At 48.4% G+C, this 26,426-nt stretch overlaps 1 protein-coding gene across 3 annotated transcripts in view; it reads right to left on the minus strand.

The window, feature by feature from the left end:
• Positions 1-25,432, minus strand: part of LOC144933162 (polyamine-transporting ATPase 13A3-like) — an 82,953-nt gene extending 57,521 nt beyond the window's left edge. For all 3 annotated transcript variants that reach the window (XM_078857766.1, XM_078857767.1, XM_078857765.1), the window contains exons 1-5: positions 25,177-25,432; positions 16,020-16,086; positions 2,761-2,934; positions 2,049-2,204; positions 1,729-1,799 (exon numbers count right to left, since the gene is read on the minus strand). In XM_078857766.1, coding sequence (XP_078713892.1) covers positions 1,729-1,799; positions 2,049-2,204; positions 2,761-2,934; positions 16,020-16,076 — 458 coding nt within the window. In that variant the 5' untranslated portion in view covers positions 16,077-16,086; positions 25,177-25,432. The remainder of the gene's footprint in view (positions 1-1,728; positions 1,800-2,048; positions 2,205-2,760; positions 2,935-16,019; positions 16,087-25,176) is intronic.
• Positions 25,433-26,426: the final 994 nt, after the last annotated feature.

A 26,426-nucleotide genomic window follows, 5' to 3' on the forward strand; every position in this document is an offset into this window, starting at 1 on the left:
AGAGAGGGCGGCCGAGGACGACAACAAAACACTCGGTGGGGGGGAGAGAGGGCGACGAGGACGACAACAAAACACTCAGTGGGGGGGAGAGAGGGCGGCCGAGGACGACAACAAAACACTCGGTGGGGGGGAGAGAGGGCGGCCGAGGACGACAACAAAACACTCGGTGGGGGGGAGAGAGGGCGGCCGAGGACGACAACAAAACACTCGGTGGGGGGGAGAGAGGGCGACGAGGACGACAACAAAACACTCGGTGGGGGGGAGAGAGGGCGACGAGGACGACAACAAAACACTCGGTGGGGGGGAGAGAGGGCGGCCAAGGACGACAACAAAACACTCGGTGGAGGGGAGAGGGGGCGGCCGAGGACGACAACAAAACACTCGGTGGGGGCGAGAGGGGGCGGCCGAGGACGACAACAAAACACTCGGTGTGGGGGGGAGAGGGCGACCGCAGAAGCGTTTGTTTGTTCAGAAGCCGCTCGTAACAAAACGTGCGTAGAAGAGGACAAAACAACCGGTCCGCCCGTCAAATAAGGCAACCGACGGAGCAGCTCGTTAATTAACAATCTAAATAGCACACCCATTCATCAATTAAGAAAACAGATACACGGCAACTTACCAGTCAGCAATGTTATTCGTGACGACGATTAACCTCTTAACACAAAGCAAGAAATTCATTCAAGTTTACAGCAGATGAACTCGGCTATAACAGTAGCACTTTTTACTGCTGGCCTGTGATTAAGCACGTGTGACTGACTGCGTGTGACTGTCACTAAGTGGGCGTGTGACGCTTCACGTGGCCTGAAACCGCACATAGCCGCACATAGCCGCCACTTCGTAGTGAATGGTGGTTGTTATTGTTGTTTTGTGTGACTGTGAAGGTGTTTGTATGTGTGACTGCGTGACTGCTGTGAGCATATGGGTAGCGGTAGTATAGTAGTTAGCGTGCTGTGCTACGAACACAACTACCCAACCTTGCTTCCCGCTCTCGGCCAACACAAGTGACGATTATCTAAACCGGTCCTGGGCCTCCCCGAGGTCAACAAATGAGTTCCCGGTGCGGTGTGTAAACATCGCCACTAGGGAGACAAAGGCGGTCGGGCATGGCGTTGGCCACGCACCACCTTGCATGCCGGCCTTCATAGATGCTCACTAACAGCACTTTTCCCAACAGTTTGTTAAGGCTATACGGGGGATCTTTGTCTTTGTTGTGAGCATGTGTGACTATCAGAGAGAGTGCATGCATGCAAGTGTTTGGATGTGTGTAGATAAATGGCGGTTGAGTGTGCTTATGCATGCACGTGTGTATTATTGGGCGTGCACATGTATGGGCGTGCACAGTTGGGTAATGGTGTGCAGCGCCAAGCGCACCGCATTACGATCCCGCACCGCATTAGGAACCATATCTGAACCGGTCCTGCGCCTTCCCTAGGTCGACTTAACAGATTACCTCGTGTGGTGTTTAAATGTCTGCCACGGGGAGACAAAGGTGGCCAGGCATGGTGGTGCTAGTAACACACCCCCTTGTGTGCTGTGCCAGCCTTCATAGCCGCTCGCTGACAGCGCTTGCCGCAAGTCTACTCATCGCTATAAATGGGAGCTCTTTCTTTGCGTATAAAAAGACAAAGATCCTCTGTATAGCCGTCATAGTGTGCATACATAAACACACACACGCGTATGTACGTGGTTGGTTGTTGGTATGTCTGCGTGCACGACTGCTGTACACACCTGAGGCGGATGAACTTGTAATTCATGGGATCCCAAAGGTACTTGACGAAATGGTGTGCAAAGTAGCGGACCTGTGGTGGGCACGCACACACGCAAGGGTTCGTGAGCGGCGGGCTAGCGGCGGGCTAGCGGCGGGCAAACGGCAGGCGAGCGGCTAGCGAGCGCCTGGAGAGTGGGGGGGCGAGTGGGGGGGGCGAGTGGGGGGCGAGTGGGGGGCGAGTGGGGGGCGAGTGGGGGGCGAGTGGGGGGCGAGTGGGGGGCGAGTGGGGGGCGAGTGGGGGGCGAGTGGGGGGCGAGCGGCAGGCAGGGCTGGAGCTCACGCTGTGCTCGTGCTCCGCGGATGCCGACGACGATGTTGGGCTCAGCAGACGAATGATGTCATCGGTCTCATCTGCCCCCATGGACAGCGGCTTCTGATTGGTGGAGGAGCTGACCATGTGACGCACTTTGACGCGGTACCAGATACTGAATTCGTCCTGCGCACGCGCACACACAAGCACGTGCACGCATACACTGTCACCCTCGTGCGTGCACATTCAGCAATATGCTCATGTGCTGTCGTGGGTACAGCAAATGTGTGTGGGTACATACCTGCGTGCGTGCGTACATTCTTGCGTGTATATACACACACCTGTGTACATACCTGTGTGTGTGCCTGCATGCCGTGTGTGTGCGAGACCTACGTGCACCCACACGCACAAATACTGTGGCGCACAGTAGCAATATGCTCGCACACAGCAACAGCGCAAGTATGTGTTTGTGAGCGAGCACGCCTGCATGTGTGCATGTACACGCCGCCCGTAGGTCGACTCGGCCTTAATGGAGTACCTGCTACAGCGTGTAAAAACATCGCCACCGGGGAGACAAAGGCGGTCGGGCGTGGTGCTGGCCACCCACCCCCTCGTGTGCCGTTGCCGGCCTTCCATAGGTGCTCGCTAACAGCACCTGCCCCAAAAGTATGTCAAGGCTGTACGGGGGATCTTTGTCTTTGTACACGCCCGTATACGCAAACCTGCGCACGTGTTTGCGTACCGTTGTGCGCAGCAGCAGGATGCTCGCTTGCTGCAGCGAGCAGCGCGAGCACGTCGCCCGCACGTTCCAGCGCGGCAGCCAGTAGAGCGCAAGGAGTAGCAGGCCGCCCGTGCACACGGCGCCGACCCCCACCAGCACGAGCTTCCACGCGCACCAGCGGAAGGCGTGCACCTCCTGCGCATTCACACGCGCACACACGCGCGTGCGCGTTAACGCGGGGGGGGGCGACGTCAACCAACATCGATCCACCGCTGCTTGAAGGGCGGTAACACGGCCTAGCGTTCACGCAATCACGGCTTTGAATCCAGCAGCCACCCGGATCATGACTGCAATTGTAATGCTCGGAATGATTTCGATTTAAAGCTTTCGTGACTGCAGGGATTCATCTTCTTGGTTCTTTCGGTCAAGTCACGTCGAAGGGAAATAATAAAATAATAAAAATAAAACATAATAAAATACAGCTGTCTTTCCGACAGCCCTGTTCTTCACCTGAGGACGGCTGCTTGCGTTGTGGCCGAAACGTCGTGAGAATTGTATTTTATTACATTTTATTTTTATTATTTTATTATTTCCCTTCTACGTGACTTTACCGAAAGAACCAAGAAGCTCAGAATGATGTAACAATCTGTGTGCACCCTGTTCTGAACTCTTTCCCATTCTGATGACGTACCCGTGGAAATAATTTGTTTTGTTTCTGGTCCCATTCCAATCACGTACACGCACGTTATTGGAACAAAATTGGAATAAGAAATAAAATAACTTTATTGGTACAGAGGCTCCCACAAGGCCATGCGGGAGAGCGTCTGGTACAGTTTGACGCCACCTATCATAGAGTGCGGTCGTGTCGCTACAGTTCTCTGCGGTGAGTACAATGTCTTTAAAAACAGCAGCGCTATGATTCTCTAAATAGAATTAACCCAGACGTCTCGGAATGGGAAATGGTTAAGATGAGGGACTGACCACCAGGGAATCCTTACAATTCTGCGGAACCTGTCCTGTGATCCTGACAGTTATAATGATGTCACATAGGGCAGCCTGCACAAAATTGCCACCCTCCCTCAGCAGTTCACTTGGGAGGCCATCTCTGCACGGCACTTTTTCCCAGCTCAGACTCTGGATTACTTTTCGTACTTCGTCAACAGATGGCACATTAGCCAGCCACTCACAGGGAGTGGCTACTACCTCCAGCATGGAAGCCCCAGCAGGGTCAACCCCACCTAGCCCCATGATCTTAACTTGGCTGAGGGGTTTCCCCTCCACAAAGACTTCACAGATGTGCTCAGAAAACCTGCAGACCTGTTCCTGGGGGTCAGATATCGTATCACCACTCTTTTTCTTATAGACACATTACTAGGTGTGGTGCTGCAAGTTATATACGAGTTATTTATGATCGTGAACTAATGAAGCAGTTTCCATCTCCTCAGCAACCCGCAAGAGCCACTCATCCTTGCAGCGCTGCATGGCTCTGTAAACCTCTGAGCGAAGGGCTTCGGGAAGCCACCTTATTCTCAGACGTGAGATGTTGTCGCTTTCTCTCAGCTAGCCAGAACACCTCCTCCGTTAGCCAGGGTTACAAGGGAGGTTTGGACTGTGTACCCAATGCAGCAATAGCAGCTGAATAAGCCAAAGCCCTGAACCTCACCTGTTTCCCCTCGGCATCAGGAAGAGAGGGGGAATGATGCCAAACCCAGCTGCAAGTGATGGTGACATTTTCACTTGCAACTTTCATTAGCTAGCCGAGACGAGGTTCTTATGAGGTTGAAAGGGGTCCCAGGTGAATGGCTAGCAACCACAGTGAAAGAATGGCAGGCGCATCTTACAGATGACAAGCCAATGATCAGCAGGTAGATCAGTCAAACGGTGGGTCCTGGTGTCAAGGACATGGGCCACATTCACTATTCCATCCTTATATAGTGCAGCAGATGTTCTTGCTTGGATCCGGCATACACCCATGATGTTGTGTGGATGCTCCGATGGTGGAACAGCGTGTTGGCGATTACAAATCCATGGGCAGCACAGAAGTCTAGCAGCCTCCTAGCATTGTTATTGAACCGATCTAGTCCATGCCTTCAGATTACTCCAGTCCAGGTGCCTGTGCCATGACCCACTCAAACATTCTTTCTTCTTACTCTTTGGTTCTTTCGGTAAAGTCACGTAGGTATAAAATAAAATAAATCACGACATTTTGGGCGCAACACAAGAGTCCGTCATCAGGTGGGAAAGCATAGTCTGCTGCTGAGGCAGACTGTATTCTTCAATGTGGCTGATGTAGATGTAGAGCAACAACGACAATTTCACATTGAGGTGGTCAAGCCAGATAACCATATCAGGAGCAGCAGAGTCTATCGCCGTGACGTCTCCTTCGTATTTGTGGATGGGGCATTGCGTTGATATAAATTGCATGGTCTGTTCTGGACGACCACAGTCGCACACTGGAGAGTTTTATAACTCAGCAATTAAAGTCACCCAACAAGATGACTATCCCGAGGGGCCACTTTAGCCAGCACCTAGGACAGGAGGTCACAGAAAGGCATCCGACTCATCTGGCTTGCCTGCATCCCACCAGTAAGCTGGAACTAGAAGCTCTCCCACACCTCACCGTGACGTGACACTCCAATGACCCCTTTGTTATTTTGTTTGTAAGTTTATCTGCCAGGGTGGTGGAGGACTTTCCACCCCTTGTAGTGTGCACACCCAGGTACGACACATGCAGTGAGTAAGCACATTTGTATGCATGCTTATACATAATTGAGAGAGTTTCCTGAAATTACCTGATAACCCACTAACTCTGTTTAGAAGTTAGGTTTGTGTTGAGTCTGCAGATTGTGCTCATGTAAAAAGTTAATTATTATGGTTATTGTGCTATACCAACTATTAAGTGGCGTCTAATTCAAGGTAAGATATAGTGTTGGTTATCTTTAATGTGCCATAATAAAAGTTATTTTGTTCGTGTTAGATCGCGTAAATATGTGTCGCGAACCCACCACCACCCCACACATCCAATTAGTAAGGCTTGTCACCTGAACAAAACGTGCCAATTAGTTAATACTTCAACATTTACAATTCAACTAAAATTCTAAATGTCGTAGGTTTACTCTCCAACACACTGGTGTGCTGCAGCAGTAACTAATTGACACATTTTGTTAACGTGACAAACATTTCTAATTGGCTGTGTCTGGTGGTGGCTGGTTAATGACACATTTAAATTCACGCAAGCGAACACAAAAAAAATTACAACTTTTATTATGGACATTGGTCAGCGAAAGCCTACGCGTTGAACTTCAATGTGCCAGCATGAAGGCTTCGTTCTGCGATGGCCGGTGGCCGTCCTGTGCCGTCTGGGGCGACGGCTACTCCGCACGCTGGGTGCCCGCGCGTTCTGCTGCGCTGGTGCTCCCCGTTATTTCAGCTGTCATGGCTGACCTGGGACACGACCGGTGGACCCCTGGGACCTAGAGTCCAACGTGCAGCTGCCGTTGTTTCTCACTCACCAGAGGCATCGGTGTTATCTTCACTGATCCAGACAATTCTCTAGGCGCGGAAAACCGGTAAACAGTTTTCAACCGGAGGTTTTTATTTTACGTGCGGTTACAAACCTACTTAAAAACTGAACGAGTTAATTGGCGATGCTGCATTGGCAGTGGTGCGCAAGCACAAACAACAACAAAAAGTCTAAAAATTCGTCAATGACACTGTGGCCTTAAAAAAGTATACAACAGGTGACATTTCCAGCAATGGCCTTTCTTTCAGAGCAAACAGCAAGGCCACCTCTCTGGGTCCTCTCTGTGCTGTACACCTATTATATACTTTGACTCTATAAAGCCACAGTATTAGAAACAAAAGTGTCGAGTTTATTTCTATGTAAAACCAAGATCGTGCGCCGGTTCTGCATCCATCACATCCAGAACATCGATTCCTGCAGGAACATGAGCATCTTCTTGGTTCTTTCGGTAAAGTCACGTAGAAGGGAAATAATAAAATAATAAAAATAAACCAATAAAATAATTCTCACAACGTTTCGGCCACAACGCAAGCAGCCGTCTTCAGGTGGAGAACAGGTCTGTCGAGAAGGCAGAGTCTGCCTTCTCGACAGACCTGTTCTCCACCTGAAGGCAGAGTCTGCCTTCTCGACAGACCTGTTCTCCACCTGAATACGGGTGCTTGCGTTGTGGCCGAAACGTTGTGAGAATTATTTTATTATGTTTTATTTGTATTATTTTATTATTTTCCTTCTACGTGACTTTACCGAAAGAACCAAGAAGATGAATCCCTGCAGTCACGAAAGCTTTAAATCGAAACATGAGCATCGTTGTACAATAATGACAAGCAAGCTGGTTGGTGGACCCATTGGGGTTCATGGTGGTCATGGCATAATAGCAATTGTTCAGGGTCTAAGCCCAATCACTGGGTGTCTCTCGGTCTCTTAAAAGGACTCATTATGGCCCATCACTTAACCAGCATCACCACACTGCTGGGTCCAATATGTAACTAAAACTATTTTTTTTTAACTTGACCAGTTAAGTCCCACCGAGCTTTATAGCTCTTTTTCAGAAACGACCTGGTCACAAATGAAATCTCAACAAAGTGGCTTATCACGTGCACATTTATAGTAGCCAAATACTCGAAATGCGTATTGATTCTAAATGTGAAGGGGGAAAACCCGAAGAAAAATGTACGCGACCACGAGGAGAGAGACACGCAAACTCCAAATATACAGGTGTCAGGGTTGGGGTCGAACCTACAACCTCCTGTATAGCAGGTGAGATAGTTAACATCTCGCCACCACAGCGTGTATCTCTCTATCTCAGGGCATTTATAATAGCCATGCCAAGGCAATGAGGCCAGTATAAGTGAGACCCTGTGTTTAAGTCCAAGGGCTGTGGGTATCCGTTTCAATTACTAAGGCACTTAAGTGCCATATAAATGGCACCGATTATATTATTTGCAATGCATGCAAATCCCATTCAAATCACATGGAGCAGAAATGGGTACACTACATTGAAATTGATCGGCAGGTCACATACGGTGGGGTAAAGTGTGGGTATTTGACACCTCCAAAATATCTTCTCTCGAGAGGGGCTCTCTAGAACTCCCTCTAGCAGAAGGCCTTTTGACCCAACAGTGGTGTTAACAAGCAATTGCAAGGCTGCACCTTTACCTTGGCATGCAAATCAGACGCCAATGTTTTTCTAGGCAAAGGGAGCAAACAAAGCAGCGGGCGACGAGTCGATTTTTTTCATATCTAACATTAGTGGCAAATTGTGAGAATTCATCCGATCGCCCAGAGTGAATCAACACATGTTTAGTTAGTAATCAATAACCGATGACCAGACGAACAACTGTGACGATACGGGGCGTCAATTGTTAAATCGGCCTGCGTTGTCGCGCTGCGGCGGCGGCGCGCGGTGCGTCACTGCGGCCGCGTGGCAAGGTCACTTCGACCACCAGCTCGGTTCCCTCCTTTGTTTTCCCCCCCCCCTAAACCCTTGGGTACGGTAATCCACGCGCTTATATTTGAACGTCGATCTCTGAAACGCCGGGCAAGTGCTCGCGATAACATGTTTGTTGGAGGCGCAATCGAACGTCACGAGCTGCGCTTTAAGAGTCCTGCTTTAGTTGCCAGTGTTGAGGGGGCCGCGGTGGCGTGACGTTCACTACCTCACCTGCTACGCAGCAGGAGGTCGCGGGTTCAATCACGACCATGACGCCTGTATGTTTGGACTTTGCATGTCTCTCCCCGTGGATATTTCTCCGGGTCCTCTGGGTTTTCCCTCTATATTTAGAAACATGCATTTCGAGTATTTGGCCGCAATAAATTCCCACATGATGAGAAGCCACTTCGTTGAGCTATCAATTCTGGCCAGGTAGCATATGAAAAAAAGCTACATAGCTCAGTGGGCTTTAGCTGGTAAAATAAAATGTTTACACCATTGGAACCTCATTTGCCAGAAGAAAAAATATGATAATTGTTTTTTTACCCTTTTATCTGGCAACAAAACTGACACCTTTTTTACAAGGAATCATGTTTGCATTGACCACAATACCTGCGGTCATAATGCGTCATCTGGTCCAACACCATGTGAGACTAGGCTCTAAGGAAAGCTGTCTCGGGTGTGGACCAATCAACTTCAAGGACAGTGCATACATTATCAGAGTTATGTTTTTTTTTGCATTATGACTGCAGGTATTGTGGTCTATGCAAACATGACTCCTTGTAAAAAAAGGTGTCAGTTTTGTTGCCAGATAGAAGGGTAAAAAACCAATTCTCATAAAATGTTTAGTTTAGTTTAGATAACTTATGGGCCCTGTATATACCGCATCGTAAAACTGATACATCATCAGGTTGTACTGCATCCGTTTTGGCGGCTGTGTGCTGTATCACTCTGCGGCCGTGCGCTACGGGTTACACCGCTAATGTGTTACTCGGCATGATGGCCGAAGCTCCCAGCGCATGGTGCGAAACGTCACACACCGTGACCAACAACAGGCGGTACAAGCCGAAAACACATCAGAGAAGTTGTATAGAGGTTTAAATTGTTACAACAACATGAATATCGTGTTATTCATTATGCTACCGTTGTAGGACAACATGGCGATTGCAAATGATATAAGACGATTCACTTGTACCTATCAAATTTCTACTAATTTCTACAGTGGAGTCTACTAATTGCTACAGTGGTTACAAGTCAAGATTCAAAGTAATTTCAGCTCAGATGAGCCTTGAGGCACTGGTGCACACCTCCTGTTGACAGCCATGAGCCAGTGGTGGAAATTCCACATTTCAATGGCGGGGGCGAGTCTATCCATAGGACAACCATTGTTGGCTTCCCCACAGAGTGGTACTCGTTTGATCGACACGAGAAGGTTGAAGGGCTGAGTTAACTCAACCTGACGATTGCCCTCCACTGCCGAGCCACCAGGCCAGAGAGAATAAAAATAGTAACATCACCAGCAACAATTATGTAATTATACATAAAGTTCTAGATTTGAAGCTTTCGTGACTGCAAGGATTCATACTCTTAGTTTTTTCGGTAAAGTCACGTAGGTAAAAAATGAAATTAAAATTAATAAAAATAAAATAATAAAAATCACGAAGTTTCGGAGGCAACACAAGTCTCCGTCATCAGGTGGGACCGTCACAGCTAGATTTGCTGTATCAAGTTGCCTCCGAAACGTCGTGATTTTTATTTTATTATTATTTCATTTTCATTAATTTTTATTTCATTTTTTACCTACGTGACTTTACCGAAAAAACTAAGAGTATACATAAAGTTGATGAAATGAAGAGGTGGATTAGGGCAGGTTTGAGCACTTATTGGAAGCTTAACTCGATAAGGTAAAGCACCACACAGCATTGTGCCTGCAAAAGATATGCGAATTAGTCTGTGCAGCCTTTAAACTTTTACAAGAATGTGTCAAATTCATGAACGTGACAAAGCAAACGAAACACAAAACTGAGAAGTGTGCAAAGACGCGTGTGGGGAGCTGTTTTGCTTGGCTTTCAGAGCCCCCACGCCCCTAGCCTCTAAGAACCTCAGGGTGAATTCGTGAGAAATTCTTATCTACTATTCTACCATAAATGCTCTTGGTTGCAGGACAACTTTATCGCGGTTTCTGGGCACAGCAGTAAACTCTACCACTCGCGCTCTGTTCAGAAGCGTGAGCGGTACGTGGCCACGTCTGACCGTACGCTGTACTTTCCCATGGTTTTTGTTTTTCAATAAAATACAGGTGGTCTCTGGTTTACGACGTTGATATTATTCGACCGTGGATCGATTCACAACGCAGAAACTTAATTTACGAGGCATCTTTTCCGACACGACTCTGAACACATTTCAACAGTCGGTCTTGTCACTTTGCGTGGAGCTTTTGTTATCCTCATGTGGTTTTGTGGATTTTTACCTCCTAAACCCTGTTAAATATGGCCGATAAAAGTTTAAATCACAAGTGGTGTTTCTACTGTTTTGAGAGTTTATGAAAAAATAGGGTCAGGATTTACGACGGGGTTTCCAGGAACGCATTGTGGCGGCGTCGTAAAAGCATGGATCACCTGGACTTATTTCTCTGCCCCAGAGGAATGATAGTATGAGTAAACACCCATCCAGAAATTCAACTTGTCGCCACTGCAAAGCCAACACCATCTGCTGCCTACTGTCCACTCCTGGTCCCCATGTGTTCGTGTATCCGTGTATCCATGTCCCTCAGTGTGTCAGTGTTTCCTTATGTTCATGTACCTGTTGTGTTGGTGTATCCACCTCTCTGTGTATTCATTACAATACGTCCACGTGTGCTTGTTTGTGTATTCGTGTGTCCGTGTGCCTATATGGCTGCGTGCAAGTGGAGAGGTTGGGGGGGGGTAGGATGAACACGAACGGACAAAAAGGACCGCCTGTACGTCTGATAGGAAGCATAAGTGGACCTGGGGCAGGACACGTCACGAGAAGGGTTGACAGCCGGTGGTCGAGACTAACAACGGAGTGGCGGCCAAAGGAGGTAACGCGCCCGACAGGACGATGACCACGAGAGATGGAGCGATTAAATCAGCTCATGCGGAGAAGCCACATGTGTCAGTTGCATCGCGTGACCATGAGAGATGGCGACAGCTTGGGGTGGAGGGGGGGGGGCTTTGCTCCAGCAGTAGGTAGACCGTGGATGATGATTACGATCGACTGTATATTAGGTCTGACGCAATTCCCTGATAAACATTATTTATGCATATAAGCATTGATGATTCATGATGTACACACATTTTATGAGACAATAAATGACGAAAGAATACAAATTAGTTGCTAAAAACGAGACTAAGATTGTGGAATGGTTAATGGCCCATTAGGTTAGTATAATTATTGAAACAAGTCCAGACAGACAAATCTAGAATTAAGAAAAGTAGAGTTTGGAAAATTAGTCAATCAATTCTAGAATTGAAGATTTCGTGACTGCAAGGATCCATACTCTTTGTTTTTTTCGGTAAAGTCACGTAGGTGAAAAAAATATATAAAATAAATTAAAATGAAAACAAATAAAATGAAATCACGACGTTTCGGAAGCAACACAAGCAACCGTCATCAGGTGTTGACTGCTCCAGCAAAATTACGCGACTTTACAGAACAAAAACAAAGAGTTTAGTCAAGCAAGTTGATTAATCAACAAAAATGTATAATCGACTAGTATTTCATCACACGCTTTTACTTAACTCACTCCGTCTGTTGTCGTATCCTCAAATCTTGTAACTCAATTTCAACCGTCTTCCCAATGTCGTATCGACTGCAAACTTGGTATAGGTATGTCATACTGATGACAATATTACATTCTATCATTAAAAATTCTAAAAATATATTTTAAAACAATCTTTTTTACGGCTCTAATTGTCCACGCTCAACTGACGTTGGCTGTAAATCACCACGGGTCCCCTACGTTGTGGCAAGCCTCGGGGCCACTTCCTGGAGTCGTGGAGTTCTGCCATTACTAGTACGGTACATTTCATTAAAGCGTGTTTTAAAAAAAAAGTTTTTTTTAATATTACTTATTTCTGATTGTTTACTTCGGCCCCTTAAAAAATAGCAGCCGCCCATCCACATCCTGCTTCCCGAAGGCAGGAAACCCCACACAAGCCACGCCCAGAGTAACATGGCTGATGATGCCGATGACATCATCAAGCAATCACCTCCCGTCCAGCAGCACACATGTGAACAGAGGTGGGACTTTTATTTGCAGCTACAGTATTTCTGTGTTATCCGAATTAGTCGAGCAATTAAACCTACAATTGACAGCAGGGTTATTCCACGCCAACTCAGAAATTAGGCATTTCGTTTTTTTGGCATCTACATTGAGCCCAGGGTGAGTTTTCTAGTCAAGGTCATATTTTTATTTTAGGTTGACCCTTGTCAGGTCATAGCTCGGATGAAATATTAAAAAATGACGAGCATTTCTCAACTCAGCGAGCCCAAAACTCCCCAGGTGATTTTTTTTCTGGCAAAATTTGAGATGGTTAGGCAACAGCTCTGGTTGAATTTGGCATGGAATGACCCAAGCGCGACGGAAAATACAAGCAAGACAGAGCGCGACGGAAACAATAAACACGAGAAGAGCATCGATTCGCAGAAGAGTATCGATCCTTGAGTTGAACTGTGACAAATGCATTGAATCACCGGGGAGAGTGAATCACAGCGTGCCCGCTTCATATAAACACAACACGTCAACGATACCACGTTGATTTCCACGATATGGCAGTTATCGTGATATCAGCTACCCATAACGTGAGCAAACGAATCACGAAATAGATATTTTGCAAAATAGGATGCTACGTTTGTTGTGAGCCTAGTATCGTAGAATAAAAAAATATATTAGTTTACATCGGGGCTCTACACGCGATGAACGACTTGCATCATATCTCATCTCAAACATTTTAAAGAACACCCCCCAGTTGCACACAAGGTGACTTAACACTTGGCCTGCAGGCAGACATTATTCTGCCAGTAGGGGTTGATGAAGTGCTATGTAGAAATACCAGTGAGTAATTTGCAGTGTAATGTTATCGAATGTGGCAACATTTGAATATGACGCAGGCAACACAATTGACACCTCGTTTCGAAATGATGTCTAGGGATCTGTTACGTCAGCTACGAAACAGATGACGCGTAGTAGTATTTTTTGGTCAATACACTCCACAGCAATGATCAGGGCGGTTTGCCGAATTTGAACCGCGAACCCCTGCAACAAGTGGCAAACGCGCTCTTGCCGGGCCAAGTCATCGCCCCCAGTCGCCATATCGTAGCGAGCCGAATAGAAACACAGCCGTCAGTAGCGTTGCAAGCATGCAGAAGAAATGAGAACCACGCTGTCTCAGCGTTCGTCTCACCGGTCCACTGTGGTCAAACTCTGCCCTCACTTCTCCATCACCCCCTCCTAACCAGCACACAGATATCTCCCCATACTTTGACCCTCAGCTGACTGTACACTCATTTCACGAGGAACACTCCCAGGTAAACACATAATGCTCACACATGCATACGGCCCCTCATGATCGACGGTAATCAAAACAGCTGGTGCAGAGTTCAAAGCAATGGCCCTGAGCCAGAGGGAAATGAATAACAACACCCAGCTTTGCAATCTCAACCTAGCAGATCAACGTTGCTGGTTCATCAACCCACAAAGGAAATCTCTTCCTTCAGGCACACCCAGCCCCAGAGATTGATCGCAGAACTTCAAAAGGTTCTGGCTCAAATCACTGATATGGGTATCAACCTCCCTGAGAGACATACAGACCAGGACTTTACCCTAGGTGAGAGAGTTGCTGGTTCAGTGTCCTGACAAAGCCATCTGTTCTTTCAGGCCAACCCAGCCATAATCACAATCCCTGTCCGCGCACAGCCAGCATTGTGCCATATTACGGTACGGGTGGTTTTCCGCTGGCTATTTCCCTTCTTGAACTAAACCGCGTAAACCTGGCCTCACAAGACATCTGAATTTTGTCCCAGGACCAAGCAGAGCCAGCGGCCGGGCTAATGACGCCAAGCGAGTATGGCGTGAGGACACATGGCATCACCGCATCATCCCCACGTGTGTTCAAGCGACGTCAGCAGCACGCCTCGGCGTCTGCGGCGGAAAGTATGACCTCGCCCACACCTTGCGGGTCATTGGGGAGAGGAAAGAGCCATTTTGACATTACTTGTCACTGATATTAGCCGTGGTCGGTAATCGAATTCGGGTTAGTTTTTGTTATCACGCAGCACGATAACCGCCGCACCCCTGGTGTGTGTAGGGTAGGATTATTTTACACTCGGATTTGTGGAGAGTTTTTTAATGATTTACAACTAAGGGAAGGGGACTTAACTCTTGTAAAGACAATTCAATATGATCGGAACTTTAAGTTTAATGTTTCGTCGCTATTGGGGACATACCCCGATTGAAAACCGGGAAGCGTTTATCACAGGCTTGACTAAAGTTCGACAATAAATTCAACAAAGTTTGGCCTTTTTCCCATGGCGATGACGTCACACGCCATGCGCATGCGTCTGATGATATCATCACATGTGATGCCACGTCAGGTGCAACGCGATGTCATCATCTAATCTGGCTCCAACGCTTACGTCATTCATCATCATCATCATGAGTCATGGTCAATCCACTGCTGGATGAAGTCCTCCCCAAGCCACTGCCATCTCTCATTCTCCTGCGATGCAACATTCCACCCAACACCTGCGCAAGAGCAGATTTCATCGCTCCATCTCCCCGGTGACAGACCTCTCGGGACGCGTTCCATTCCTAGGCCGCAGTCAATATTCTTGACCATCGCACGTCAACCCTCTGCGTTTGGACTACATCAAAGGGTTGCTGAAAACTTGAAAGACACGCAAACTACAGCCAGTGGTGCGGTTTGCACAGAGGCAAACGTGCGCTTTGCTGACAGCTCGCCGTTGCTGGCTGCTAATTAAATACGTCCAAGGGCAAACGCATACGGAAAGCGTTACATCACCCCCGTTGGGTTGAATTCAGCATTTCCATTGGCTGCAGGGGGCGATGTGAAGCGAGTAAGTAAATGCAACTTACACAACATCAAAATAATCGATGCATGCATCGCACGATTCGATTCGCGTGTATCGTGAACATGAAGATCGATTTTAATCGCTGGATCCACACATCGTTACTTGGCCCAACTCTAGCCAGCTGCTCGCAATCGGAAGGTTGCGCATGCAAATGGTTGCAGGTTGACTCAGCCGATCGCCCCTCCGCCGTTAACAAAATGAGTACTAATTTTTAGGGAAGTCAACGGCGATTTGTCCTGTGGGTCAAATTGCCCCCACCATACGAATGTAGAATCTCCACCGCTGGCTCAGGCCTGTGAAGGGGGGAGATGAATGCCATCCTCACCGCTAATCTTGAGCAGGAAATCATTTTGGCTTCCCCACATCCGCGATACGTGCACAGAATCGTGTGTGCGGTATGCGAATTCTAAGCAAACGACGAGCAATTGGTTCATCAATGGAATCTCGGCCCCGAATCGTGACGGGTTATCAAATGGCAAGGAAGGCTGGGGGTGAATCGGTGGGCAGTTGCTCCGAGCCACGCGGCGGAAACCGACAGAGAGAACCCTCGTCAACAAACAGAACCGCGAGACGAGCGACCATCGCTTGATGACTCGAATCGTGACCGATCCCTGGAATTGCCAGGGAAGGCGGAGAATCACCACAAGGCTATTCCGCACCGTGCGGCGGACAGAGAGATAGAAAGAGGGGGGAGGAGCGGGAGTCCTCACGTACCATCTCATCCTCCTTCCCCTCGTTCACCACCGTCTCGTCCTTTTCCGAACTTCCCATCTTCGTTCAGCTGCAGGTGAGGTGTGGTGGTGGTGGGAGGGGAAACACGCAGACAAAAAACACGCGCGGGCGGACGGGCGTTAGGACGCAGAAACTCGTGAACGAAACACACGCGCACGTTCAAACGCAAACACCGCAGACGCGGAGCAAAAGGAAGTTCGCGGGGGTTTGTAAAGCCTGTGTCAGTCCAGGCACTAATCCAATGTAAATGAAGTCCTTGATATCCAGCCCGAGAGTCAATGACCTCTCCCTCCGTCGGTTCACTGTGGCCAGTCGGGGCAATCAACAAGCGTCACAGGTTAAAATCCCGGGGATAGGTGTTTCTCATCTCACAGAGGGCTCATAATGGCTGTGACAGAGACGCTGAGCCAACCACAACAAGGTCCGGTGTTCAAGTCAGAAGTGTCGGCGTTGATCTGTTTCTCTGGAGGCTCATAGTGGGCCTGGCGCCCATGATTAAACCGGATTCTCAAGTGTAGCGCGTTGATGGTCTCAGCCCGTGTCTTCACCTCATTCTATAGATGAGCTTTGAGAACAAACGATGACGTCTGCTATGCCACCTATTATTGCCGTGCGATGAACCATGTTTGGAAAACACATGTTTTCAACCGTCGAAAGTAAAATATTACCCATGACCAAATCGCTGGGAATGCACCCAACACCATCATATCTCAGATGCTAAGCAGGATTTTTGGCCAGGATTGTGCTTGGGTGGGAGCAACCACCACTCATAAAACAAAAGCTGCGGCGGCGCCTACATTGTGGGGTGCAGAGGCAAGTTGCAGAAATATCCATCGCTGTTCTGAAATTCTACACTGCCTGCATGCATCGCCAAACCTACCTCTGACCGGCGTGGCAAGGTACGGTCAAGTAATTCTCACGACCTCACGGGGCTTGGAGAGGCCGTGATGAAGCAGTGAATTGACCATGGCCAGGAGTCGGCAACCTGCGGCTCCGGAGCCACGTGACTTTTTAAAGTCTGCTTCGTCACATTATTGATTAAGTATGTATGTATGTTGAACTAATTTCATACCGTACGAAGCCAACCGTCTTAATCGGAGGTGTGGGGGAAGGACAACAAAGTCAACACAAAAAGCAGTTCTAAAGTACCCTTTAGAAATCGTATTCAAATGCATTGCGGGTAATTTTATTTATTTTCTTTCTACGTGACTTTACAGAAAGAACCAAAGAGTAATTCCTGCAGTCACGAAAGCTTCGATTCTAGTTTGAACCACCTCTACGGGGAGGATTTCCTCACAACTCACACTTAACATCTAATTTAGCAATCTTTGGGAGAATGTAATCGACCAGGTAGGGTGTTGACTGTTGTGTTAGCCAACTCTCTGTGTTGTATTGCATTATATTTCTAAGTTTACTATGTTTTTTTCTCATTCATTCTTACCTGATGATGGTTGCTTGTGTTGCAATCGAAACGTCGTATTCTATTATTATTTAATTTCTTTTCTTTCTACGCGACTTGACCGAAAGAACCAAAGAGTGCATTGCGGATCTTGAAATAACTTTTTTTTACCGGATTAACAAAAATGTCTCTTCTTTTTACTTTGCTTACCGAACCCTGACCACGGCCGATTGACAGCGATGGCTTGGGCAGGCCTCTGTCCAGAAGTGGATTGACAGACGGGGCTGTACGCGCACACGTGCGTTCCACAAGTCCTGCACACGCTGCCGGTTGTTCCCACGACTTCCTAAAAAAATACGCAAAGAGCTCTCCTTAAAAAGGTCAATTGGTCGAATTGTCGCAATGCAGGTTCTTCGTGGAAGAGTCGAGAGGGGGCTCGGCGCGGCTCCTCTCCTGGGGTGGAGGACCCAACGGCGCTGCACATGTATGCCCGTGTGGGATGAGAGAAACGGCTCTGGCATGACCGCTGTAGTGGCCGTCACCCTCCAGAGCCGTTCCACAGAAAGCAGCGTGAAGTCGTGCCGCTCGCTGCGAGTTCCACAAGGAAGTTCTCTCGGTTTCAGGACAAAATTATTTCCTATTAATGTTATTATAATAGGCTTGTTTACCCTACGAAAGACCCACTCAGTGACAAGACTCTTTTTTTCGGCAAGGTGCTGCCCAGTTTCCTGCAACAAGGTGCGATGCTGCTGCTGCTGCTACGTGTAATCCCAACCGGGTACTTTGCGGGTCGTTTTTCAGTTTCGGGAAATTTGTTGTGCATTACCAGTTAAGTTGCATGGGGGGGGTTTTTTAGTAACTACGGGAGGAAACCAGAGAACCTGGGAGGGAACGGATGTAGAACAGTGCGGGGGGGGGGGGCGGGGGGCATACAAACTCCACACAGAAAGGCTCCCGAATCTGGAATCGAACCCGGGCCTTTCTTGCTGTGAGGCACAAGCTTTACGACTGCATCACCCTGCCTCTTCGTCCAAAAGGAATTTAACATAAAAAAAACATCTACCACAATCCACCGCTGCATGAATGCCTCCCTCCGCCATACCAGCCATGGGGGTTGTTCGTTCGTGTTTGATCATACTTCACCACGCCGGCCGGCGCAGGTTGGTGAAGAGGAAGGGCAGGGAGAAGTACCAGTTTTGACATAACTCGCCAAACTTATATTAGCCGTGGCCAGGAATCAAATTCAGGTTGAAGGTTTCGCAGTGCAGCGCCTTGACCACTGCGCCACCACTGCCGCCTCCATAATTTATAGTAGGTGGCTGTAAGTGGGGTTTTGCCCAGCACAGTCCACCTTTCCACGTTCGCCAGTCTCCTCCATTCAAATGCAAATTAGGTTGCTATGCACTGCCTGGGCCTGACAATTGGTAAAAAAAACATCACGCTCAATGTAAAGAGCTCACATTAAGTGCGGGAGACCTTGTTGAGGCGGTGAGGCGGCCCAAGCGGTTGATCGCTCGCCGATTGTTGCATGGGTTCGAGATTCTAAACCGAGAGGCAGCCCTGGTTATTACTGCGGTGTGTAATAAACCATAAAATACTACGTGCGGTCTGCTTCGCAGTGGACGTTAAGGCTCCCTTGACGTCTTTCACGAAAGGCCATTGTGTGCCGGTGTCATGCTTCACATTTGACAAAACTAGAATTTCAGCAGCCCATGGCCACCTCATACCAGCTCCTATGGAGGGCTTCTCGGTGCTTCGCGCCTTGCCCATCGCCCCCACTGATGTCGTCTTCTTCCCCCCCCCCCCCCAAATATGTGCAGATATTACTGACACGATTATATGTAGGGTCAGAGGCGTAGCTAGGGGGGGCAGGGGGGTACATATGTCCCCGGGCGCCAAGGTAAAGGGGCGCCAAAATGAGGCTTACAACGTTACATTATAACTTATTGTGGCGGGCGCGGCAGCCTGAAACTACTGCACAAATCTACACCTCAACCTAAAAGTTTATATATCCCGCCACACACAGCCTACATGTCATGTAATTACATTTTGGTATGTGATTAAACGGGGGGGGGGGGGGGGGCGCCAATTTTATAGTTTGTCCCCGGGCGCAAAATATCTTAGCTACGCCACTGTGTAGGGTGTGACTTTTTTGGGGGGGGAGGGATCGACAATTTGTTGAAACCTGTTGGAGCAACGTTTTACACCCCATATCTGGGGGGGGGGGGGGTCCACTTTCTATAACTTTTTCATTCAGGCCTTTTGAAAGGTTGAAGGACAAATGGACAAACGGAATGCCGGGCTTTTATAATAAGATTCGCAAATTATAAATTGGGATTACAACATGGCAAATATCGCCTCCTCTTTGCAGATCATCGAGCTTGGGCAATCGTTGGGAGCACCGGTTCTGGCTGCCTCTATCTTCGTCTGTGGCTTCTCGTGCTTCCGTTGCGCGTGTTACAAATTGTACAGCGTTGCGAGATGCAATTTGCATAACCGACTACGTAAAATAATAAACACGTTATGCTGTGCTTGCGTAGTCTGTCTGCGCCCACTTTTTTTCCAAAAATGTTTAACAAAACATATTAGGAGAATGGGAGTGAACTGAGGGCCGAACACGATGACCTACTTACAGTGCTGCACCCCCTAGCAAACAACAGCCATGGCACCGTGGTCTCGTCACCGCCCATTCAAACACCACCTGCGATTACAGCCCCACGACTTAGCAACAGCATCTCGTGACCATGTCTTATAATAATCAACGTGATATTTTTCGATTTAAAGCTTTCGTGACTGCAGGGATTCATCTTCTTGGTTCTTTCGGTAAAGTCACGTAGAATGGAAATAATAAAATAATAAAAATAAAACATAATAAAATAATTCTCACGACGTTTCGGCAAGCAGCCGTTCTCAGGTGGACAACAGGTCTGTCGAGGAGACAGAGTCTGAATGTCTCCTCGACAGACCTGTTCTCCACCTGAGGACGGCTGCTTGCGTTGTGGCCGAAACGTCGTGAGAATTATTTTATTATGTTTTATTTTTATTATTTTATTATTTCCCTTCTACGTGACTTTATCGAAAGAACCAAGAAGATGAACGTGATGATAATTAGAGATGCTATGGTCCAGCTTAAATCTTATTTCAGGCCAATGACATTGAACCTCGATAAAACCAGTACCGCAGAGTGAACGTCAGACCATGTGCCTAAACAACACACAGCGATACAGTGGATCCTGAAGACACGTCGGAGAGCTACCTGTACGGCACAACCTCCATATCCTACGTGGGAGCAAAATGAGTAACGTGCAGAGCTCTTTTTAGAGAGTCAATGGCGGTCATTGCAAATATCACGAGGCCAACCTGTCAAATGGAGGCGAAGAGGTCGTGGATGATGCCACCAGACCTCAGCCTTCCCCCCTTCCTTCCTCCTGTCGGTTCGCGCGCAATTGGGCGGTGGTGTAATTTTAAAGTGCCGCGGGGTAATTTCTTGTTCCGTCAATACGTACATCCATTAGTTCACAAAGTGACTTCACTGCAAGGAGACACTGCAGCACGTTGACTCCGGCTGCGATACACAGGTGTCGGCGGATCACTCTGTGATGGCACCTGTACTACGAAACACCTATCGGCAGGAAGGCAAGGCAGCACTTGCACGAGGCAGGATAGCAAGTAGGTTCCTGACAAGTTCCATGCGTAGCGAACTGTGCGAGCGTTCTCTCTTGGAAGGCATGGGGTTTTCTCCGGTCACTCTAGTTTTCATCCACAGAACAAAGATATTCAATAATCGATCGGCTAAAATGGAAACAAAGGATGGCACTGACAAAATACGTCTCAAAATTCAACAAGACATTCCTAGTAACAACATAAACATTCTCCCACCAGTGTAAAACATTAGCCCTACTTGGTGGTGGCACAGGTGTAACTTTCTGTCCCGCCCCTACTGGACATCTGTGACAAAGAGCTTCATAGCTCATCGGATTTCTCCAGGAAAATGAAAAGATTCTGATTCTGTTAAAGCACGTGTCTCAGAATCACAAGGTTGTGAGTTAAAACCTTGGTCATGGCCGACAAACAGAAATGGGCATCACTCTGATGGTTGCTCTGTCAGACTGGCTCCTGCCACAGGGATTTCGGATACAGGCTGATTCAAGACTCACCGTGAGACTCGGGAGTCAACAAGCATTGTGGCCTTCAAGACGATGCAAAACTGAATGGGATGTCCTTAAAAACAATAAAATCCACGTATTCACTTCTGGAATGCATTTAACCGTTTTTCAAATTAACCTTATGGCGGGACCCCGGGGTCCCATAAGCCCCCGGGTCTCGCATAAACATTAAATTATAATGTAAACAAAAACTTTGCTCTTTTTCACCAATGGGTTTGAAGGATGGTGGCAAGTGTTGTCTTGTTAAACTATGCCTTTAAAACTTCAAATCTAGATTATGCCTTTAAAACTGAAAACTACTTACCTGCAGTACCTCTATTTGAATACACTATCGAAAAAATAATTTACACCCCTCTGTCAATCATCGCATTTCTCAGTGTGGATTTGTGAACACACTTTGTAAACAGCACATAAAATAGTACGCGTTTTCAATGCGCTGTTCATATTGTAACAAGCGTTTATACCAATGTTACTCTACAGAGTAGTGGGTCGCCGCTCCTCTTATCCGCATTGATACGAGCGGTATGTGCGGACGATGGCTTACCCGTAAAAATAACTATCAGCGCAGATATATACGGACAAGAGAAGTATTATCAAACAGGAGGAATTAAGAGTGCAACGCATCTCATCTGTTAAATAACTGCAGGTAATAGGATTGTCATCGATTGATCCTGGCTGCAGACATTGGTAGGTCACAAATAATAATGAAGATAAGGCAGCAGTTTCCCTGTCTTACGCATAACGTTATGACAAATAAAGGACTTAAGTAGTGTAGGCAGTTTTAGCAGCAGCTTTGGATAAGACTTATCATCCTGCCCATACCCGAGCATGGAGTGCATTCGCTTGTTCAGCTCTTGTGCGCATTCGTCCTCGCTGCTGCGCGTGGACACGACATGACAACAGAATGATCCGTGCCAGGCGGGTCGCGGCGTTTATGTGCACGGTGGGACGGAGTCGCCAAAAATTTAATTCATTACGATTTCATTACGAATTGACTTCCGTTTATTCGGGACCCGGGGTCCCGCCATAAGGTTGAAATGCCGATGACTCATTCATTGAAAATTCAGTGAATCCATTACCTCATGTCACTCACTACCCAACATCACCCACCCAGACTATTTAAAGTATTTACAAAGTCACAAGCCACCCGAAATGTAGAAATATTCTGGTCTTAAACAAGCATCTTGTTATTTTGAGCTCACCTCGTATTTTATACAGCGATGATGTAGGTTTGGGAAGCGCTTTATCCAGCGGTCGATTGATCTGAAAAAAGAGCTGTACAGCTCAGTGGGCCTTAGCTGGTAAAATAAAAAAAATTAAAGTAGTTTTTAGCATTATCGACATTCTTCCCAACAAGATTTTACTGTTTTCTCCTGGACGTTTCTGTTGTGCGTCGTCACTCTAAGATGTTCCTTGTTCATGTTTTTGTTTGTTGCGGTTGCACCCGGGTCAAGAGCCTCATGGCTCATAGGGCTATACCTAATAAATGAAACTGAAAAACGGAATCATGAGCTGATGATGAATAATCCACAGCCCTTGTTGTCAGTCGACTGCTAGATATGACTGCCACCACATGGCACGTCAGTCATAGTGGGGGTTATTTTTTACCACACTTTACCAGGCTTATTCTCAAGCAATTTGAAATACCCGCCAATGGCTTATGGCCATCGAGGTTACTGATGCCCATTCTGTGGCTCGTTAACGAAAAAATAATCCTAAATCCGGGTCTCCATTCATTCATGCAGCCACAATAAATGAGTCACAACCACAGTTACATAATAGGCACTCAGGTGTACAGCCAACTCTGTGTCTGTACACGCGAGTCTGTGTGTGGCCAGATAGAGGGGGCTCAACTCCTAGCGTGGCACAGGCTAGAGGAGAAATGGGCTTATGTGATACACGAGGATGTGGAGCTGAGTGAACTTGAATGGTACCAGCGGTGCCAAGATCGGCCTCTGCGGAGGAGGCTCGCAAAGGACGCTGCTACTGGGCAGTTGGAGGCAGTCGCCCTCCACCAACAGCGGAGGGCAGATGAGCGACGCTCACAACAACGGACAGAGTGCCCGGGCGGTTAAAATACAGCAATTTGGCACAATATGGAGCACAGGTGTTGCACCTGCCGGCCGTCTCAGTCAGTCAACCCAAGGCACCTATGACCTGCCAGTAGCGAGCCTTCGACACTTCACGTGGCCTCAATGTGCACCTAGCCTGGCACAGGCGCCGTGGTGCAGTCGCCGCCACTACATGTTGCTGTGTGTACACACACACAGTACACTACACATGGTACACACACAGTACACACACACAGTACACACACACCGTACACTACACACGGTACACACACACACACAGTACACATACAGTACACACATACAGTACACACACAGTACACAACACACGGTACACACGGTACACACACAGTACACACACACGGTACACACACACGGTACACACACACAGTACACATACACAGTACACTACACAGTACACACGGTACACACACACAGTACACACCCACAGTACACACACACAGTACACACACGGACACACACACACAGTACACTAACACACGGACACACACACACAGTACACTAACACACGTACACACACACAATACACTAACACGTACACACACACAGTACACTAACACACGTACACACACACACAGTACACACACACAGTACACACACACAGTACACACACACAGTACACACACACAGTACACACACACGGTACACTACACACGGTACACACACACATAGTACACACACAGCACACTACACACAGCACACTACACACAGTACACACACACAGTACACTACACAGTACACACACACAGTACACTACACAGTACACACACACATTACAGTACACACACACGGTACACTACACACGGTACACACACACGTACACCACACACAGTACACACACACAGTACACACACACGGTACACACACAGTACACACACACACGGTACACACACAGTACACACACACACAGTGCACTACACACGGTACACTAACACACGTACACACACACAGTACACTAACACACGTACACACACAGTACACTAACACACGTACACACACACAGTACACTAACACACGTACACACACACAGTACACTAACACACGTACACACACACAGTACACTAACACACGTACACACACAGTACACTACACACAGTAAACACACACACAGTACACACACACACGGTACACACACACGGTACACACGGTACACACACACGGTACACTACACACGGTACACACGTGTACTGCGTGAGCAGCACAGATAGTCCAAACACCATGCAGTACACACATACAATGCACAGTTTACACGTGTGTACTGTATTACAGTACACACGTGCGTACTGTAATACAGTACACTGTGTACTATATCACAGTACACGTGTGTACTCTGTAATACATTACACAGTCTACTGTATCACGTGTGCACTGTAATACAGTACACACGTGTACTGTATCACGTGTACTGTATCACGGAGTACCGACAGTCCACGTGTTACACCGCAGTACACACTGCGTCTCCCCGCCGCCGCGTCTCTCCTCACCGCTGTCGCGATGTCAGCTGAGCGCCATCGTCTCTCTCTCGGCGGCGGAGAAAGCTTCGTCCGTGGCCTCGCCTCGTCTCCCCCGTCGCCTCGTCTCCCCTCGGCGAGTTCTATGAGAAGCAGGCGGATAGACAGAGAGAGAGAGAGACAGAGGGAGAGAGAGAGAAGGCCGGGACCGCGTGGGGGGTAGACTCTGGCAGCCACTCTCCCTCCCACTCCACCAGCACTGTACTGTCACTCTCACTCCCTCCCTCAGCTCAGCTCTCTCTCACACTGACGTGGAAGTGACGTAGCTCCCCCCCTCCCCTCAATGCCCCTCCCTCAAGCCCCCTCCCCTCAATCCCCCTCTCAATTTCCCCATCTCAATTCCCCCCTCCCCTCAACCCCCCCACCCCTCAACCCCCGCTCCCCATCTCAATTCCCCCTCCCCTCAATCCCCCTCCCCTCAACCCCCCTCCCCTCAACCCCCCCACCCCTCAACCCCCGCTCCCCATCTCAATTCCCCCTCCCCTCAATCCCCCTCTCAATTTCCCCATCTCAATTCCCCCCTCCCCTCAACCCCCCCCACCCCTCAACCCCCGCTCCCCATCTCAATTCCCCCTCCCCTCAATCCCCCTCCCCTCAACCCCCCTATCAATCCCCCCTATCTCAATGCCCCGTCTCCTCAATCCCCCCTCCCCTCAATCCTCCCTCCCCTCAATGCCCCCTCCCCTCAATCCCCCCTCTCCTCAACACCCCCTCCCCTCAATCCCCCTCCTCTCAAGCACCCTCCCCTCAACCCCCCCCCCTCCCCTTAACTCCCCCTCCCCTCAACCCTCCTCCCCTCAACCCCCCTTCCCCCAACCCCCCCCCCCTTCCCTTAGCCCCCCCCTCCCCTCAAACATCCCTCCAACCCCCCCCTCCAACCCCCCCCGCACACCCCCACCCGCACACCCCCACCCGCCAACCCCACCCCCCCCCCCTCAACGCCCCCCCTCAACACCCCCCCTCTAACACCTCCCCCCCCGTCAACCCCCCCCCCCTCCACCCCCCACCCACCCTCCTGGATTCACAAATTCAACCCCCCGGCTCGCGATTCCCGAATTCAATTCCCGAATCGATCCTCTCGGCTGGTATTTCTCATTATTCGCTCTCAGAAGGCTGTGTGGCTGATGAAATGTGTACAAATAAAAATAAATTGTATTTTTCATGCGGAGAGACAGATATGGGAGCGAGACGTAATATGTGATTTTTTAAATATAAATTATATG

This window comes from Lampetra fluviatilis, chromosome 6 (genome assembly GCF_964198595.1).
Source record: "Lampetra fluviatilis chromosome 6, kcLamFluv1.1, whole genome shotgun sequence".
In the NCBI taxonomy this organism is placed as follows: domain Eukaryota; kingdom Metazoa; phylum Chordata; class Hyperoartia; order Petromyzontiformes; family Petromyzontidae; genus Lampetra; species Lampetra fluviatilis.